This window comes from Micromys minutus (assembly GCF_963924665.1).
Source record: "Micromys minutus genome assembly, chromosome: 15".
Taxonomy (NCBI): Eukaryota; Metazoa; Chordata; class Mammalia; order Rodentia; family Muridae; genus Micromys; species Micromys minutus.
The window spans coordinates 1,322,728-1,344,171 of NC_137984.1; the positions used below are offsets into that span (position 1 = coordinate 1,322,728).

General features: G+C 36.2%; 1 protein-coding gene across 1 annotated transcript in view; it reads left to right on the forward strand.

The window, feature by feature from the left end:
* LAMA2 (laminin subunit alpha 2) overlaps nucleotides 1–21,444 on the forward strand; it is a 551,725-nt gene that overhangs the window by 155,727 nt on the left and 374,554 nt on the right. Inside the window, exon 4 of the mRNA XM_080929510.1 lies at nucleotides 19,485–19,727. Within this exon, the coding sequence (XP_080785636.1) occupies nucleotides 19,485–19,727 (243 nt within the window). The remainder of the gene's footprint in view (nucleotides 1–19,484; nucleotides 19,728–21,444) is intronic.

The window sequence follows — 21,444 nt, forward strand, 5'->3', positions numbered from 1 at the left end:
GGTGTGTTTAGTTTGGATTCTTATTTTTCCATTAAATACAGAATGTTTGGTGAGAAGGTTTTTTTTTTTTTTTTTTTTTTTTCTAGCATCTTGAAAATGCCATAGTATTATTGCCTGGCTTTTATGATTTCTGTTCTGAATGCAGAAACAGACATTGCTGCTGCTTTCTTTAAAATACTATTTTCCCTTGTTTCTTTCTGTTATTTTGTCTTCATTACTCAGAAGATTAATTTCAGATACCTAGGAGTGATTTAAAATTTAGTTATTTCTTTTCTCCTGTGTGTGTATGTATGTGTGTATGTATCATATGTGTTCAGGTGTGAATCATATGTGTTTAGTTGTGCATCATATGTGTGCAGGTATGTATCATATGTTTTCAGGTGTGCATACCATGGCAAGTTAGCAAAGATCAGAGGATCACTTTTTGAAGTCCCTTCTTTTCTTATAATTTTATAGAGGTTCTGAGGGCTAAACTCAGACTGTCAGACTTACACTGTAAATGCTTGAATCACTGAGTAAACTTGCTCAGTCGCCCAGGATACATTTGATTTTGTTTCATAATCTTGTTTTGTAAAAATATCCTGAAATTCAAAAACACCTAGAATGCCGGAATATTTTTCATTAGTTTAGAAAAATTCCAAGAGGTTATTTTCTTAAATATAATGTCTGACTGGAATTTTCAGTAATTTTTTGACACCACCAAGCAGCTACTCTTTGTGTCTTATTCGGCTTTTATAATTGTTGTCTTTGAAAAAGTAAAGTAAAAAAAAAAATATATGTATATACATATACATATATATACATATATATCTTCAAAACCAAATATCAGAACACAGTATATGATAAAATTTAAGGACTATTCTGAATATCTTTCCTGATAATGAAGCATTCCAATTATTAGAATATTTTGAGAAAAATCAGAGTATTTAAAATTATGATCACCCAGGAAATGTGGAAAAGGTAAAATAGTTTTATTGAGTACTTTAGGTAGATATTATACTTGAGAGAAATGTCCCTTGATTCTGTTGATGTCTTCCCCAATTAGTGCTTAAAGAAAATAATTAAGCTGATCCCTAATCTATGTATAACCCCAGTACCCAGAAGGTTGAAGGAGATTGATTATATGTTTGAGGTTAATACACAATGAGTATGAGAGCAGTCCAGGCTACAAATTAACATCCTATCTTGAAAAAATTAACAAAAGCATCCCTGAAAGTGTACTATGAAAACAAATGTTAGTCCAGACAGAAGGTCTGGGCATAAAGGAGATAGGACTTTTTGCTTTTCATAATTTTACAGTCACTGTTAAAAGGTGGAAAATTAAATAAACATTTGGAACAGTGATAATGTCAAAGGTAAACAAAGCATTGTGACCTTATAAGCCTGACAGGGAGTGACTTCATTTGTACATTCAATATATGCAATCTGGAACAGGGGCTATAGAAGCTGAAGATTTAGTAACAGAAAATACTAACACTTGAAAAGCATGAGTACATTTGTTTCCAGCAAATGAAAGGAATAGTAAGATGGCCAATGTTCTTGAAGCACAGAGATCAAAGGAGAAGGTGATATGAGGTGATGTTGAGGAAATAGCTCTGTCTGCTTAGCCACTGCAGGGAGCAATCAGTCACCAGGAGGACTTTAGATTTATCTCTGAGTATAATGAGCCACCTACCATTGAGATTTGAGCAGGAAGTAACCCAGTTTCCTCTATTTTGTTAGCATCACTGTGGGAAAGGGAATGACCAACTGAAAGGCAGTTAGACCATGCTGTTTCTTGGCAATGAGCTAACTTCATCGAAGGGGAAGTAGCAGAACAGAAGAGTTCTGGTCTGGAATTTATAATGGAATTTGATGTGACTAGATTTAATGGTGGAAGAATCCAGGAGAGGGGGGAGAATGTTGACCCAGAGTGCTCAGGCCTGAAGAGTGAGTGCACCTTTCTATGATACTGTTACAGACAAGGAAGCAAACTGTATTAAATACTGGTAGTAATTACAATTAATGGCTAACTTTTATTTAAAACATGAATTTATTACAGATGTGGAAATAGGAGAGAACTGGATTGAGGAGCCTCACTTCAGGACACTGGAGTGGTGGGTGCAAGCTTGGAGACCATAGGGCTGGGGATGCTGTTAACACGTCAGCTTAGAAAGCAACTGAGAATTAAAAGGAGACCCATACTAAACTGTTGTTGTCCTCCCAGAGTTATAGGTAACAGGTAGCTAGGTCAAGAGGGAACTGAAGTGTTGAGAAAGATAAACCAACTATCCAGGTACCAGAAACACAAGAGTGCAGGGAAAAGTGCACCATCTATATTTCAATTAGTATTTCCTTTGTTGTAGATTTAATTTTTTTTGAGAATCTTTAATAAATGTCAAGCGACTAAAAACTGTGAAATTTAGTTTGAACCTTTTTCAACCCAGTAGAATCTACCAGTAACTAGTCTACTTATTTGAATATACAAATGTTTACACTGTGATTTTTCAATTAAGGTAATAGCCAATGGAGTTGTTCAGAATAAAATAGAGGTGATAATCACTCTGCTTATTAGCCAGGTTGTGTCTAAATATTCAAAGTAATACAATATTTTGTCAAAATATCTCTTACATTTGTTTTTACAAATATTTTAATGCAGCTTTCCTGTCAAGTTGGCTTCAAGAAGCTGATTTTAGATTAATCTCAAATTAATAAAAACAATGAACATAAGCTATGGAAATTTGGTACCAGTTATGAGATCAATGCAAACCTTACAAAGTAGATGCTTGTTAACAACGTGCCATTATGTTTCTGATACAAGACATCATTCGGGCTAGAGATGGCTCTGGAGGCAAGGTGCTTGGTTTGAGTTATGAGTTCTATCTCAACCCTGTCCAGGATGCTTCTGTCTGTAATCTATGCACAGAGGAGGTGGAAACATGGAGATTTTGATGCTTTAGGCAAACAGCAGGTCCAATGAGAGACCCTGTCTTAAAAGCAAGATAAAGACAAGGAACAACACAAGATATGGATCTCTGGCCTCCACATGCATGCACAGAAATGGCTATATATCTTCACACACACTTTTACATATACATATACAGATATATACACATTCACATGGTATGCACACATAGACATGCACATCAACACATATCCAAATGCACACAAATATACCCACACAGACAGACACATATACAGACATATGCATACAAGCACACAATACACATACATGAACACACACAGACAGACATATACCACACAGAGACATACTCACACACAGACACACACATAGATACCACATATATAAACACATACCACACACATACATACACAGACATGCACACACACCAAGAGACATGCATGCATATTTACACAGACACAAAAACACACAGATACACAAAGATAATATATGCATATTACAAACACATAAACACATATATGCACATATACCCCTTTCACACATACAAAGTCAGGTTCAACATAGAGGCCTATAGGAATACTCCTTAGAACACAGGTAAATTATTTATTCAGTTGTCTGTGTTTCTAGTATTTACTCATTCCAAGCCACAGCCTTTCAGTAATGAGTTTAAATGTAATATTTTTCTCTAGTAAAACATTGAAGTCAAATTTCAAGGCTTTTTTTTTTTATAGTCATCTTCATTGATACTCCTTCCAAGAAACTCAAATAATAAATATTTCTATCTACCAATGGGAAAATTAGTATATTAACCTGGGGATTCTAGAAGAAACACTTATAAAGCAATTACAGAAATTAAGATATGGGATATAAAAAATTATTTCCCCAATAATTTTAGATTCTGCTTAAGAAAATTAGGATAGTGACAACATAGTTCCTAAATCAATTAATAAGTTAGTTAATTTTAATATAGTTCACATAATTAGATATTACATTTTGAAATAGATTGCATCTTGATGTGATTATTAATGTACATCTTCCAGACATATCAGAGTTCAAGCCACCTGGCTACCATTTTGCATATGTGTTTATGCACATATGAACATGTGTTAAGATAGAACATTAACTATGAAGCAATTGTCCTCTACTTGTCTTTATGGTAGAAAATACTGCATGACATATATTACTTTTTCTAATTACCATTATGTTATGATAAAATACCCTGATCCAAAAATGCAACTTAAGAGAGAAAGGGTTTATGTGGTTTACATCCTAGGTTGTAAAACATCTTAGCCAAATGTAATGTGTGTGTACATGTATGTATGTATGTATGTATATATATATATATATGTGTGTGTGTGTGTGTGTGTGTGTGTGTGTAAATGTATACAGGTCTGTTTGCTTGTTTTTTTTTTTACTTTTATGTAGTCAAAGACTTCAGACTAGCAAATGGTGTAACTCACTGTAAGCTGAGTCCTCTCTTATCTATTAATACTACTAATCACAACAGTCCTCCACAGCTATACCCATAGACCAACTGCATGTACACAGTTGCTCATTACAACTTTCTTTCTGATTGTAGGTCACACTGACAACTGGTGCTAAATTAACCATACAGCACCACATAAACTTTTCTTATAAGGGAGACTCTGGGAGCTTGGGAACACACCAGTGACACAGCTCCTATTTCTTACATGCTTGTTGATATGTTACAGTCTAAAAATTATTTCACCAAGATAACTGCATGAATAAAATTAAAAGCACCTTTAAATTATATTTTTAAAAAAATTAGGGTTTGAAGAATGTAAGGATAAATAGGCAAAGCACAAGGTTTCCAGGTAGTAAACAATGTCTTGGTACTATATTGATGTATATAAATATGTCATTGCCCAGAATGGACCCTGATAAAACCTATGGATGTATGATGTTTATGATGTATATTGAAGTTTTATCAATGGTCACAATGTGTTACTCTCAGGGGATTTTCATAATATAGTGATCCTCTACTTACAAGGTCAAATGTGTTTGAAAAAAAATTCTAAAAAAAGGAAAAGAAAAAATATTATTTTCACTTCAGTTTTGCTGTCAACTTAACAATTTACTCTTGGGTTTTTTTTCTTTACAGACAGGAAAATAATCTATGCCACTCAACAGTTTTGTTTTGTTTGAGGTTACCATTTTCAGTTTAGAAAACATTTAACATTTTGAGCGATCTCTTCACTTAACAATTGGCTTCTCAGAGTGAGCTGTTGTGGTTCTCTTTGTAAACCACTACAGTCCACAAGGAGGTGATAAAAATATAGTATAACTTGGTAATCATGCTCACTGTATCTGTAAGTTCAATGACAGTTAAGACATTGGTGTTGATGTTGGAGATTCCTCTACGTCTCACAAAACTTGACACATAGAACTCATTAAATCAGAACCCTCCATTTCACCCCAGACTCTGTCAAGCAATAATTCCCATCCCAATATTTTCCTATCCCATTCTCATGAATGAGTGAATGTGATAACAGTAGGTACCATGTACAGGTTGAATAATCTGGTAAATGTTACTGTATGTGTACGTCTCACAACCTCACTTTGCTGATAGATCGTTGGGTTATGGTCACGATTTTGGTAATGTCATTTAGTATGATTATCTGTTCAAGTCCCAGTTTTCTTTCTTTTCTTTCTGCCTTATGTATATTAACATATTTAATCATTTGCTTTGTGTTGGTGCACCTGCAAGTAGACTTGCTAGTACAAAAGATAACTTTAAAAAAAGTTTTCTTGTGTAGGCTACATACTATTTCCACAGTGGCTACATCATTTGACTTTTCTTCCACTGACATATTTCCTGTTTCCTGGTCTCTGCTTACATTTTTCCAGATTGGTTTTAAAAGGTAATGGTTTATATTTTCAGCCAGAGTTCTCTAATGTTTCTCAAGGTCATTTTTGACACATCCTGAGAGATACATAATAATTTTAAAACTACCTGCTGTTGAAAAGAATAGCAATGAAGAGTACCCTGTAAAATTTGAAAGTCCTGGATCATGATAGATACAGCCTTGCACTAAAGGAAATTAAATCCTGCTCAATTTCGTTCAGCCTGATGAAATATGTCATCAGTTAAAGGCTCATGATAAGTCAAAAAGAGTCAGGTAGTAAATGAGCTATTTTATTATTTGCATAAATTATAGTTTTATCATACAAATATAATGTGTGCGTGCTCATGTCTAGAATTACAAGTGGTCTTTTTGTCATCAGGGAGTTGCAGGCACTACTTGAAAATTTGTTTTGTCTTGGACAGTGAACAAAATGTTTTACATGAATCCATGAATCATCATTTGGACTTTTTTCAACTTTTGAAGGAAGATAATATTACAAATGAGAACATTTGCATTACACAGATTAAGCATTTTGCTGAACATTTAACAACTGGGTGGCAATGGAACCTGGGCCCAGCTTAGTATTACCCTCATCCGGACTCCACAGCTTGCACTCCAGACTCCACCAAATGTTTTTCAAGTTCATATGCAAACTTTAGACATGAAGAGCTTCAAGATTTTCTCTGTCATTCACAGAACTGTAATGACCATTTTTCATAATGTCACTAAAATTTAATTAATGAAAAATAATCTTAAAATTCTATGCCTAGATGAAACTTTGGATTTACCAAAAGCATTATAACCCCATAACATAAATTTATAGATGAAACTTCACCTCCTATATTAACTGCTTAAACGTTTGTTTCTGTTGATATCTCTCTGAGAATAATTGGATGAAGTTACTGCATTAGTGTGTTCATTGGTCAGTGTAATCCTACACAAGGAAGCTCAGAGAAACTAATTGCAACAAAATGAACACCAGAAAGACAGAACTGAACTACTATTATTGACCTGCTTAGTCAAGGTGATTTAAAGAAAATAAAATCCCCCCTTTCTTCACTTTCAGTGTAATTTGTTGATTTTGCTGAGAAAGAATATTTAACTTTTCTGCCATGATCACACTGGAGTTGAATGTTTCCATGGCAACATGGTATTTAATGTTTCTATTGTTTTAATACATTATGAGGAATTGTTTGCTCAATATTTTACAATGGAATTTCTGAAAATGTAGTAAATGAGTTAAATAAAGTTAGCATAGGATCCTGGAAAAAATCTGATTTATCATAAACTTGTTAAAATTATATACCAAACAGCTAGGGTTTAAGAAATACATCAGTATCAAAATATTCCTAAAAGCCCAATGAGAACTTTAAGATATTAATATTTTATATCTGAAATGAAACAACCACCTGATAATTAGGCTAAGGGATAATAACAATTATATCAATCTGTAAATGTGGAAATATATGTGTATTTGATAATTCTTTCTCATGTTTCAATTATTTTGCCAATATCTGTTGGATGCTGGGACTTGACATAACATTGTTCACCTGTTGTAGAACAGGTCGGATTTGTGGTTTATCTGAAATCTAAGGACAATGTAATTGAAGCTGAGTTAATTCAGCTTAAGAACACTCTCCTTATCTGTGGTGTCTGCTCCTACCATGGGGTCATCAACATGAACTTCCTCAGTAAGTATGCCTGCCCATAGCTAAACACACTTAAAATTCATTTACCATTGTACTTCTTTATCAATTAAGAGACAAGTAAAGCAGTCACTGATTGTAACAGTTAATTATCAATGAGGATTAGTATAGGTAGGCCTTCTCTAAGCACATCAAATGTGTCCCAAGCTCTGTTCTTCAGAGCTGCATAAAGGAATTATTGTTGTTATTTCCATTGCCCAGATGGAGAAGAGATGTTCAATGCATAGAAAGTTTAAAAACTTTACCTATGGGACAGAACCCATTTAATAAATAATGCATCAATTTCTGATTAAACAGCTTCATTTTAAATGTCTCATCTAGTACCCCAAAGTTTGTCTCAGCTTCATTCCTCAGTATTCTCTACAAAGGACATCCTTAGTAACCTTGCTTTAGGGTCTAGAACTCTGGACATAACCACCAAGCATCATTTTTTTCTCTTGCCTCTCATGCAGATACTTCAAAAACTATTTATATAACACATCATGGATGCATCTGACACTATCTGCATTACCTCTTCCTAATCTAAACAACTATCTATCTCTTTCTCACCTTGCAGGTAGAAGAGCCTCAGGTCTAACTCATTTCCATATCCCTGTCTGCTGTCAGCTTGCCTTTCAGTAGTCTGAAGAGCCAATTAAAATATAATTGGATTCTGTTATCCTCTGTTTGATGCCCCCTTGTAGCATCTCAATCTGTATAGACCCAAATCCCCACACTCACCTTCTGTGTGTCCCTGTGACCTGGTTCTGATGCTCTCCAGCATAATCTCTGACTACATACTCTGTTAGCCTATTTTACTCTGCTCACACTGGAATCTTGGGATAAAATACATTTATTCCTACATCAAGCCATCCATTCCTGCTGTGACCTTGTTCTCAAATGCTACTCACAAGATATAACATAGTTTTGTCCCTGGTGTCATTAAGGTCTTAAATGCCATCTTCTTAGAAAAATCTTTTGTGACTATTTTATAAAAAACTCCTTTACTTGCTTATTGACCATGTTTGTCAGTACAGTAGCATATTGGCAAGTATTTAGCAACTGGCTCTCCAGGGGATAGCAAAGCCTTGAGTTAAATTGTTAGCCATTCTCCATGAGGACATTTCTACAGTGGCTGATTGCATGCTACCTCATTAAATGTCATTGGGAACAGAGTTGATGAGAAACACTCACATTGACTTTTGAAAATCATGCAAGTTGATGCTACCCCAGCTCTGGCATGCTGCTTGTTTTGCTGGAATGTAATTCCATTGAGAAAAGGATTTTGAATTCATCTCTGTATTTCAACACCTACACTATAGGCTGCCACAGTAAATAATGTGTTACTCAATAACTACAAAACAAATGGATTAGTGAACTAATTAAAACACCATTCTGTGGGTCTTTAATATAACATATGCAGATTCCACAATTAATACCATAGAAAGCAAAAATGAGCCTCACAATTTCCAAGTGGATTTTATTTCAGATGCAACTGTCCTCTCTACAGTGCTTATTTTGGGAGTCACCCTAATCATCATTTTAATGCTCTCTTGTTTACCAAGAATAATAGCGTCCCTATATATCCTGTTCATATTTAAGTAATTTTATTTATATTCATCAGGGAAAGCCTGATCTGAATTTATCTCACTATATTTATATACCTTAGGTTACCAAACTGCCTATATCAACCACAGTTGCAATTGAAATTATGATGTCTTCCTGTCTTATCTTCAAACTTCAGAGTTTCCCATCCAGATATTAAAAGGATTATTTTGGAGAATTCTGGGGAATTTTGATAGTCATGTGACTCCCCTTCTTTCAGTGCGATTTTGGCAATGTCAGATGCTTAGTGGGGAAGGGTAGAGGCAACTACTCCATACAACATGCATGTAAAGTAAGTTCCAGTGACTATCCATGTTCATTGCATAAACTCAATACCCACCCTACAGTGAATGCTGACATATAGGCAGGTCTCCTGGAAGCTAACCCTCTACCTTTCATTGTTCTTATCACCCTTCACTGATAATTGTAGTCAATTCTTAGTTGTCTGCTATATGGTTTCAGTTTGGAATCCTGGCTTCATGTCACGAGACACACAGCAATACTTGCTGTTATGTATTTCTCTTTGTGGTTTTCTCTTCACATGTATTTACAGGCTCTAATGTCGTTCCTGCTAGGCAGACAGTGGTTGTCCAACCTTAGCATCTGGTAAAGCTGGACCACTCAGAAAGCTCCTGGGTTATGACTGGATTCAGTGCCAAGGGAAACACTGTTCCAGAGATGTGTGTTGTTTTTGTCTCTAAACTTTTGACTCAATTTCAGAACCAGAATTTACAGATAACAGATTATACAAATTTGAAGGAATTTAGTGTAGAACTTTTCTTGAAATGCCTTTTCAAATATGTTAACCATGTTAAGGAATGGTTGAAGGCTCATAAGAAGATACTTGGAACCACAATTTCCTAAAAGCTAAGATTGCAAGTAAGAGCCACTATGCCCAGAAAATTAAATGCTCCTCTTTCTTTAAAGGAAAAAAAAATTCAGAAAGTTGGAGGAGAGAGAAGCATAGTAAAAATATGTAGATATTTCAAAGAAGATGAAGGTAGAGAAAAGTAATATATACTTTCCAATAAGGTCACTGGTTCTGAAATTGTTATATTTGTGTGATGGGGTTGTGATTCAGAAGCTGCAGATAATTAAAGAGAAACAATATTTACTTTACAAAGTCCATAGAGAAGGATATAACAGTAGAAAATCAGACAAACATGAGAAAGGCTGGTGCTGTTTCATTTATAGTAGGTAAACTGGGTAAGCATTGAGTGACTGACCTGTGGGAAGCAATCATGAGCCAAAATCACAAAGTTTCCAACCATCTTTGATTTTTTTTATTTTGCACTGCTAAAACTCCATTTCTACCTCTTCTCATCACTACAAATCTTTCCTATTGTTCCCCAAATGCTTTGAACTTCAGTGACTCATTCACTTCTGTAATTGGAGAGCATGTTGGTTGTTCACTGTAAAAATGGAGAAAAACAAGGCAAGGCTGGATATTTCTCTAGAGTGAATAATTTTCTGGAGACAGGTTTTAAACTGTCACAGTTTTGATTGTCTGTGATTCACACCAATATTACAGTCTCTGACAGCTGCACTGTGAGGACTGGCTGCTCTGTGTAGGACTCAGGCACCTGCTCTTTTTACCAGTAGCTGATGTGAAAGCCATGCTGGGCCAAGGACTTCTTCACAGGAGGCAGGTCAATCTTTTGAAACCATAGATTGCCTCAAATGAGAAAGAAGCCTCATGAAGAGAGAGGATATGTCAAGGGCAGTGCTAAACACAAGAAAAATGCTTGCCTGGGTTTCCCCTGCAGCCAACATTGTTAAAAACGATAGCAACTAAACGAAGCATGGGTGACTAGATGTGTTAATAAGCCGAGGGAGGGCTGTGCTCAATCCAATTTGGAGTCGACTTCCTCTTGCTATAGTTTTAGTAAGTCTGGGCTAAAATAGTGAGACCTTATGGCCAACAGTACCATTGGAGTTGATAATTATTAAAACACATTTCTTGGTCTCTGAATGGAGTATAGTCACAGCAAGTACCTAGCTATTTATCAAGGTAATTAAGAAAATGCATTAAACATTTGCACTTTAGGAATGGGTACTAAATTACTGCCAGTGGTAATACTGTTCTGTAAAAGAGAAATATTTGTTTATTAAAATGAGATATATTAGTAAGCCTTCTACTCTAGTCGTGAAAAGAATTCAAATGTACACAAAAGCATAGAGAATAGCGTGAGTGTAAATGGACTCAATGTTCACCCATTTGTAAGGATTAACTCATGGCTTCCCTTCCTGTCACTTTTTAAATTTTTATTTGTGTGTGTGTGTGTGTGTGTGTGTGTGTGTGTGTGTGTGTGTGTAGAGGCAAGAAGAGACCAGGCAGCTGTCTTCCTCTGCCTGCTTCCCTTATTTCCTTGAGGTAAGGATTTTCAGGGAACTTCAGTCTCAATGTGTCAGGTAGGCTGACTTGTCAGGGAATCACTTCCACTTGAGGTCATGCCTGGCTTTTATGAGGGTGCTCATGAGTTTTAAATCAGGCCCACAGACTATACAGCAGGCACACCGATCTGGTAAGCCATTTTGTCGGCACCCCCACCTATGCTGGCTCTAAACAAAACCACAACTACACTTACTGAGAGCCAAGATTATTTGGAAGCAATCTCTGGTACATCTCTTTCTAGGTAATTGTTTCTCTTGGTAGATAAAAACATCATCATGCCTAAAGATTACGTCTTGATTAATATTAACACATATCTTTGTTGCTATTAAGACTCACTGTGCTTCCTTACTGTTCCCTTTTGAATGACTGACTAGTTTCATCATAATGCATATGAGGACATGCATTGCATTTATATCTTTCAACTCTTGATCTATAAACTAGCTTACTTGAAATTCCATTATCTAATTGAGAATTCTAGTGGTTTTTCTAATGGAGGTTCTAACAATTCCCCTTTGCTAGCTGTCTCCTATAGTATGGTAGTATACCACTGCAGGTCCTGACAATAGCCCAGCTTAGATTTCCTCTAATTGAGAATGTCTAGATGTCTTCATTTTGTGGATATTGATGACCTTTGAGGGGTACAGGTAACTATAGACTGAAGTAGGTTCTCCTTCATGATAAAAAGCAGCAAGTCATGTACTGCACATCCCATGTAGCCTCTTGTCATTTCAAGGTGTAGCTCTCTCCTGGGGCACTTAGATTTTGGTGTGTTTTAGTTATTCTGGTTTTAATATTTTAGAAGTTAACTTTATGTTAAGCTTGTTTTTCTCTGGTAGAAATCTATTTATCTAGTATTTCTACTGAAACAAATAAAACTGCATATTATTGAATAGAATTGTATGTTGATTGTATATATTGGAGAAAAAGGAAAAGTAACTTGTTTCTTTGAGCCAGACAGAGGTAAAGATTTTCCTTCTTGTAGAATGAGGCAAAAAAAAAAAAAAAAAAAAAAAGTCCATCTAGATTATTGAAAAACTAGCCATTGTTTTAAACCCCTGATAAAAAATTCCAATTTCAACAAATAATTGCAAATTTTTTCTTCATAGTATTAACATTACTCATCCAGTCAGATTATTGTTTCTTAAGAAAACCTTTGGTGATGGAACTACTCGTTTTCTAACATTTTAATTCCATGAGTGTAATGTGAGCATTTCAGAAATCTGTTTTAATTGGGAGCAGAGTGCCCCTGTTCCTCCTGTGACCTGGCAGAGCATCTTACCCTAAGGCAGAGTGGCTCATTTGCTTACCTGCAACTTGATCAATCCATGTTCAGCCATGCTAATGTATTTGTAGGAGGGGGTGGGGTGGGATAAAGTGGCCTAACTCAGTATAGCTGAGTGACAATTATAAATCACTTTAGTATGTGGAATTATTTGGAATGAATCTGCTTAAAGTCTGAAAGAATGGTCCAGTGTATTTCTCTGAAGCCCCCTGCTGTATCATTCTGGTTTACCTGGATGGAATAAATGGATAAATAGACATACAACTCACCTAGAATATAACGACTGTGGATGTTTTTAGGATAATTTTTGTTTAAAGCTTAAAGCCTCATTTAAAATGCTTTAAACTTGGTGTCTGACATAAATTTTAATTAAACAATGCCATTATCAGCACATACATATTAACATCTCTTCTGGGGACACTTGGTATAATTTTTCTTAGATAACTCAGACATTTGTATAGAGTGAGAACCTGGTCATAGGTGCCATAGGTAGGAGAAAATTGTTAGGAATGTCCTCCTTGTACAAAGACGTGCAAAGAGTTTCATCCCCTCAGCCCACACTATGCTCCAGCATCTGTCAGTACCTGCGTACAGAGCTCTGGACTGTCACAACAGCCGCAGCCAGACTGAGTTCACTGGGCTGTAACGTCTGCTTTCCTTCAGCAATATTTAGGAATCTTCCAGAAGACTGGGCTCTCTTCATCGAGTTCTCCTCAATAAAAGAAACTTCTCTTTGCTATTATTGGAATTGTGTTTTATTTTCTAGTTTCTCTTAAGTAGTTCTAGACTAATAGTCACATGAGCTGTGTCCGCTGACTCAAGCAAAGACACATAGACACTGCAGTGGGCACCCTGGATTCTGCCCTCAGCTCCAACACTCATGCTTTTGATAATCCTCTCCAGTTTGGACATTAGATCACTCTCATAGCTATGAAACAAGATGGACATAGGACACAATTTGGATCACAGGCCATTGCAAAGCAAATGATACCACTGGGTTTTCAAAAAATACAGTTTTTTAATGTTGAGACTGTTGCAGCTGCGAGGAATGTTAACATTCATAGCATGGACAAATGCAGATATTAGAAGGCTGTAGAGATTCCTGCTAGCATTTGCTGGCTATGGTTCCCAAGCAGACAACAGTGCAGGGAAGGAGGCAGCAACAGTGCAGGGAAGTAGGACAGAAATTAGATGGCCACCCATTAGCCTCATAAACAACAAGGAAAGAGGACTCAGGGGAGAGGGAGCTGGGTCAAGTTCTCCCTGAGCACACTGCCACTTAGAGCCTTCATCAGTTTGTTTGCCCTTTGTGAAGAGTTTAAAGAGAAGGCTTCATTTCATTTGTAAGGAACCATATTAATCCTGTTTCTTTGTAGAAGAAAATATAACACAGTTATACATTTGCTTGTTTGTGTATGCATGTGTGTTCATGTTTGAGTTTATGTGCACACTTTATGTGCATACTTGATGTGTGCATGAGTATATATTCACATCAGTGTATGTGCATGTTTGTGCACCTGTGTCTACAGTGTGCATGTGTGTGAAAATGTGTATATATGTATACATGTGTTTGCATATGTGTATACATCTATACATGTGTTTACATGTGTGTATATGCATGTGTGTGTGTTGGGGGTATGGGTTCATGTATGTGGAGGCCAGAAGAGGATGGGTGTCAAAGCTGCTTTTAAAGCATTTACTTGATACCTGGGTTGTTTTGTGAGTATTAGAATGAGAACGCTGGTTCTGATTACATAACAGGCAATTTCAACTGTCAAGTCATCCTTACATTCCTTGCCCTGCACCTTCTAACTGTACATCAGTGACACTCAAAATCTCTAAAATACCCAAAACACAATACTTTTTTGATAGCATCCTTCTGACAAGGTACCTGCGGAAAGGAGCATCCTAAATGTTCCAGAAACTCAGCAACACTTTAAATATTAGAGTTGGTCCTGAAAACTAACCAGGCCTCGTAGTTTGTGAAAGCGTAGATAATAACCCTCTCTGCAGCAGGGCAAAGTACTTCAAGCTCCCAGTTTACTTACTTGAGGCAGTGTTATGCAATATCACATTATTTTAGTCATGGCATGGAAAAGTATCTTTCATGGAAAGATCTTTTATGGAAAGATCCTTCAGCAGAACCCACTTACCCAATTACAAGCTAAATAAATATTCCATTCTCTATATCCCAATTAGACCAGTTACTAGAGGTGAAGCAAACAGTTCAACACTGCAAGAGTTGGGGTAATTGCATTATTGCTATATATGTGAATGGGCAGTAAGCATAGTAAGAACTAGAAAGCTCCCTTTGTTCCAGTAAAATTTTAGCTATTATTCTAAAATTGACTTTTGAACTTTTTACAGGCACTAAGTTTTTTAAAATACCTTTCTACCAAAAGAGCAAGTGAAACAAAAACAAGAACAGGAACAGTAGCCAACCAACAAGTAATAATAAAAAATACATTTCCATATCATATTCTTATCTGATCATTGAAGCCTGGTGGTCTCAGTAAGTCTTACAGTGAGATTCTTGCTTTCCTTGCTGCAGATTTGCACTGTAACAGATTCTGCCTGTATTCAACAGGAATAAGGTATTAATGCTAAAGATTTTAAAGAGTCTAAATACGTAAAACACAAGAGACACTTAATAAAAACAGCACAGAGAACATTAAAATGCTATTCTGTTTGAGGCATTGAAAATGTGGAGTACTTAGAAAAATCTCTTACATTTTTCACATTCACTCTCTGAAGCCTTGAAAGAATGCTTCTATTCACTGTGTTTTTCAATAATGCTATTTACAACATTTTAAGGAGTTTATTCATAATAGTACATGCCAACACATTTAATTAATGTTGCATGTGATGTAGAGGAATCCATAGAAAAAAAATAAAAGAAGGATATTGTTTTGAAATGGTGCTCTTTTGATACTGTAAAAAAGCAGTGACTACTTTTCCATGGCACTTAATGCTGGATGTTATATTGAATTATAGAATGAGGTTCCAAGATACTTTGCTAAAACTGTTTTCATCTAGTATTGCAGAGCCAACACAGATGCTCTAACATCATAAATCTATATCACATTCCAAAGAGAAGTTAGCCTGTTCCTCTATCTCCTTGCTGGGCTACTTGCTAAACAAAACTTCCTTATCTGTAACCCCAGTGTGTCCTTATTTTTCTTGTGGACGAACTGTGTTCTCTAACAAGATTATCTTTTATTTTTTTTTTATAGCTTTAAAAAAAAACTCTGTACATTTTTTTCCTGGAAGGAAAGATACCAACTCAAATATACATGCAGCAGGTACTCTGTTCTAAAGAGTAGCCACCATGTTGGGGTCATTATTTCACAAGCTCTTCCTTGGCTTGTCTTTGTAAAAGAAATACTAGAAGGTGGAATGTTAAAGAGTTTACTTATTTTTCTTAGGCCTGCAAGGCTGAAGAAGAAGCACAAGAGAGAAATGTATGCCTTGCTTCCAACCAAGTTATGTATGCCCTTGTGTTGACTAGGATTTAATAAATGTAATAAATTCTGAATATTAACTATCTCAAAATATTATAGTAAAAATTACATCACTTTTTACAACTTTATTTAAAAAAAGGCATCTATTTCTCTCTTGCTCATCTCCTTAAGGGAAAGGGCTAAAGTTTTAGAAATAGCAAATACTTTGGATAATGTGGTATAATCCACCAATTCATAGGAAGCTAGTTTAAGTATAGTCCCCAGCACTCAAGTTGAGATAGAAGAATCACAAGTTCAAGGCAAGCCAGGGAAAGTTAGAACAAAAGAAACCAAGGCTAGAGACTCAGCCCCAGGATAGTGTGTTCTCCTAGTGTGTGAGAGGCTTTGTATCTAAGTTGTGTAATTATAAAATAGTAATAACTTTGTTGGTAAGAAAGACATATATATTAATACTAGTAACATAGCAGGATACAGTCTTCATGTTCCATCTTTCCTTGATTCTTTATTCTTAAAGTAAAAGGCTTTACCATGGTCATGAATATCTTGTCTCAAACATGTAAATATTCTTAAATTTTATTTATGTGTGCATAAAAAGATGGGTGTGTGTCTCTAATGTTACAATAATATTAACCTGGGTGCTCTGAGATTGTTCAGTGGTTAAAACCCTGCGTGCAAGTGTGAGAACTGAAGTTCAACCTGGGTGGGTATTATAGTCTCCAATAATTCCAGAATTTGGAAGCAGATACAGAGCAACCCTAAAGCAAAATGGTTCTACCAGATTAGCAATATTGGCAAGCTCTGGGTTCATTGAAAGATTCTGCCTTAATACACACACACACACACACACACACACGAGAGAGAGAGAGAGAGAGAGAGAGAGAGAGAGAGAGAGAGAGAGAGAGAGAGAGAGAGAGAGAGAGAACCCAAAAATACTTCCCATTTATATGCTCTCACTAGAACAGAATGGCATAAGGCCTTGCTGAACAGAATAAACATTTGGCTGTTTCTTATCCTTCTGGGTTTAGTCTGTTGCCCTCAAGAAAGTGAAGGCTTTGAATGTTTGAGCAACTGTGATTTACCAGCAAAAAGAATTCAACATTTTAGACAGCGGCTTTCCCACAACCTTGTTATAACCAGTAAATCCTAGTTCAAATTTCAATCATTTGAGGAATTGTTTTTATCTCATGATTCATGATATGTCCACTGCCAAGAAAACATCTTCTAGTAACAACTGTGTCCATATTGCCCTTTTATATCAAACTTATATATTTTAAAATTATCTGCAATTACCACACAGATACTGTACATGAATTCATGGAATTCCAATGGCAAAGAATATTCCTTTCAGGATTCCTATGACACAGTGGGACTTTTAATCACATCATTTGGAAGAACCATCACTGTGCCATCCTCTCTACTGACTACATCCAGACCTTAACGCTGTCAAGGTCCCTCTATGGTATAGGATTTACCAATCTACAAGTTACTATATTGCTTTATAGTTATGTTTCATGGCTTATAATTTTCATTTAAGGAAATGCTATCTTTTATCTAGGTTATACCTAGATATACCTAGGTTATATCTGCCTAGATAATATACAAAAATGTCACTTTAAAATATCTAGACTTTCAGATTGCATTGCAGGCATATATCCATTGTCACAGATATTTAAATGCCTCTCTTCTTCTTTTTCCCCTCTCTGTTCACTAAATTGCATGCAGGTTTGAAGATAGGTCACTGCTTCCACTGTCCTATGTCTGCTGAGTTTACTCTCTCTTGTTCTAGCATTAATGTTCCTTCTTTCTCTGACTTAATGGGTTTACTTTTTGTAAAGAGAAAAACATAGAACTGCCCATTGAATAGTAGTTTCAATAACCTATCTGTATAACATTGGAATTTAAACTTCCTATTTTCTGTGGGGATGCAGAAGAACAAATATTCATTAGATGCCTACTGCCAAGTGCTTTTTCAGGTATTCTGTGTACAATATTTCATTTAATCCAGTGGAATCTTGGAGGATACACATATTCTTGATCTTAGTTCATGGAAACTGAAGCTGCAATTATGAAAAAATTATCTTCCTAGGTTTGCAGTCATGCTGAACCCATGATTTGATCATAGGAATGTGCCCCTGGAGTGCTATGCAATTTTAGATATTGTACATGAGGTCTACATTTTTGAGGATGAAATGGATTTAAGTAAGCATATTTTGTTTTTAGCACATTGCTTCTGACTCTGAGGTGAGAAAAATATATGTACAGTGTTGTGTATGCTGATGCTATAAGAGACCTTTAATAACTGATGAAACAATGCTACTAAGTTGTTAGAAGTATCAAGTCTACTCATATTTTTGTATTAGCCACATTTATAAAGTTAAATCCCCAGCTCTAAATTTCCATGCAAGCTCAAAACTCAGTTGATATAAGTACAACTTGGTTGGGCATACCTGGGTTGGGCAAATATGCCTTACACTATTGTATTGCCCAGCTATGAGATTCCTAGCTACTTGAGGCTCCTCCAGGCCACATGCATCTCCTCCATCTTCCACCTCTTTTTCCTCCCTCTTCGCCCTCCAACCTCCATCCCTCTTCTTTTCCTCCTTCTTTCCCCTTTTGAAAACTTTCAGCTCTGTCTTTTCCTTCCACTATCCAATCACAGGCTCTAGCCTTTATCTGACCAATTAAGATTTCACCTAACCTCACTTGAGTATGTGATCTACTCCTCATTGGGGTACCCCTCTTGAGGGAGCAGAAAATACAAACAGCAATTGACAACATTTCCCTCTTTTGTCCAATTAAAAGGCTCTTTTTTCTCAGCACAGTTATTACCATTCTGCAATTTAAAAAGTAAAAGATACACTTAATACCAAGTCCATCAATTTTGTCAATTAAATAAAGCACTCTACCATCTATCCTAACTTAAAAGGCTTGTAATTCTACACCTGATTTGTCATTGTTTTAGTTTGTATACTATCAAGCCATCTTCTCAAATACTAAATAGCTTGGGTTGGCTAATAGACTGTGGTCAATCTTCAATCCCACCAGAAATCTGAGAGTGACTTTAATATTGCTTTCAGTCATGGATGTCAAAATGAAACAGCTTCTCTCAGCAAAAAGTACAATACTAATATCACGTTTTGCAGAACACAATTGAGTTGAAATTGTTTTTCAATTTCAAAAAACAAACAAAATCTGAGATGAAATAGATAGCAGCCACCTTTCTATTTGGCATGACAGAGAGAGAGCACGTTGGAACTCAGAGCTATGCTTTTGTCACCCATCAACAGGTGTTCCAGATTGCCTACGTAATTGTGAAAGCAGCCAATTCCCCTCGGCCTGGAAACTGGATTTTGGAACGTTCCCTGGATGATGTGGAGTATAAGCCCTGGCAGTATCATGCAGTGACAGACACGGAGTGCCTGACCCTCTACAATATCTATCCCCGCACTGGACCACCGTCCTATGCCAAAGATGATGAGGTCATCTGCACTTCATTTTATTCCAAGATCCACCCTTTAGAAAATGGAGAGGTAAGATGGATAAGCTGAATTGAGTACTGTAAAATAGCTCTGTCATGAAGACATGAATGTGTCAGTAATGAATGTCAGTGAGGTCCTAAAATGGAATTTAACAGAAGTTGATTTAAATGTGTTATTAGGTAAAAAAGAAACCTACAGTGATTAGAATGTTAAATGCCTTCAGGTGTCTCCTCTCTCAAAGATCAGAGATAAGAAAATGGATTTAGCTTTGATGCCAGAGATTAATTTCACTGCCAAAAAGACTTTTCCAATAATGACAGTTGCTAGAAGCTAGAGACCTGTTCAGAGTTCTACTGTGTGCACACAATCTCAGCATAGAGACAAAGAAGGGGTTTGTAAAGAAAAAGGAAAACAACCAACAAAACAGCAACAATAAATCCCAAACTAAGCAAATACATACACCATATAAAAGGAAATCATGTCAGGTTTTGTATGCATTTCTGTTTTCACGATGGAGGGTCAAGGTATGATGTGATCTCTTAGGTGACGTCTTCCTGCATGGTCATGTACAGGTGCTTAAGCTCTTAATTATATACATACATACATAATTCAAGAGTGTTTGGTTCCTCTTTAGTATTTGTTGTTGTTGTTGTTGTTGTTGTTGTTGTTGTTGTTTTTGTTAGTTTGGATGGCTGGTTTTGTTTTGGTTTTGGTTCTTGAGGTAATATTTTAGTTTTTATTCATTAATTTTAAACCTTGGATCCAAGTTATGACTTTATGCTAGTTGTGTGTTCTTGGTCTGGTTGCTTAAATTCCCTGTGCCTTATTCCATACATTAGGAATCCTAGAGATAATTAATATATTTGCTTTTGACCAAATGAACATGTGAGCATGATCAAGCCATATATTGCATATTATTCATGGGGCATCTTGAAACATCCATCCCCAAATAAAAATATCATTAGGAGGCTAATGAATTTTACAGACCAACCTACAGACATCACAGCTTCCTGTAACCTACCTTATATATGCTTGGAGTAATTTGACCAGTCTGGCTTGAGCAAATATATTTAATGCCATTTTACAACATAGAGTTGAGTAGGTCCTGCAATTTGCTAAAGACTCCACCAAAACTAAAACAGTGAGGATGTGTGACAGCTGGAGACACGGGTGAGTGATTTGGAGAGATGGGATGTGTAAGCACAACCTTCCACAACCAACCCACACTGCCATTCCACATCCAAAAACACAGCCTGCTGCAGAGTGCACATTGGTTCTCAGTGTGACTTAAGCTGACAGCTGAAGCTGAGGCTTAGGCTTTATAGGAAGGAATGGTCCTACATATCACCAGCCTGGGAACAGATCCACATTGAAAGTATCTTTCTATTGAATGCATCTCCTTTTGTTTCAGTACCACAAGGTCAAAACAGAAATATTCCTTTGTGGGAGACAGTCTGTACCAGCTTTCTGATATTTGCTTCCCAGTCCTGTATCCAAGGACATGTATACACACTTCTAGAAAACTGACATTCCAATCTTATTATCCAAAGGATTGTAGCCAATCTAGATTGCCTCTAATTACCTTTGAGAAAGTTATGTTTTTGATGTAAGTTGACCAGACTCTTCTTTTGACAACAATTCTACAATTCAAAAGAGTACTCTTACTATGTCTCAAATACATGTTAAAGTAGCAGTTATGCAGATCACATGATGAACACAACAAAGATATCTGAGTATTGACAGGGAGTCAAACTGCGGCTCAACCTGC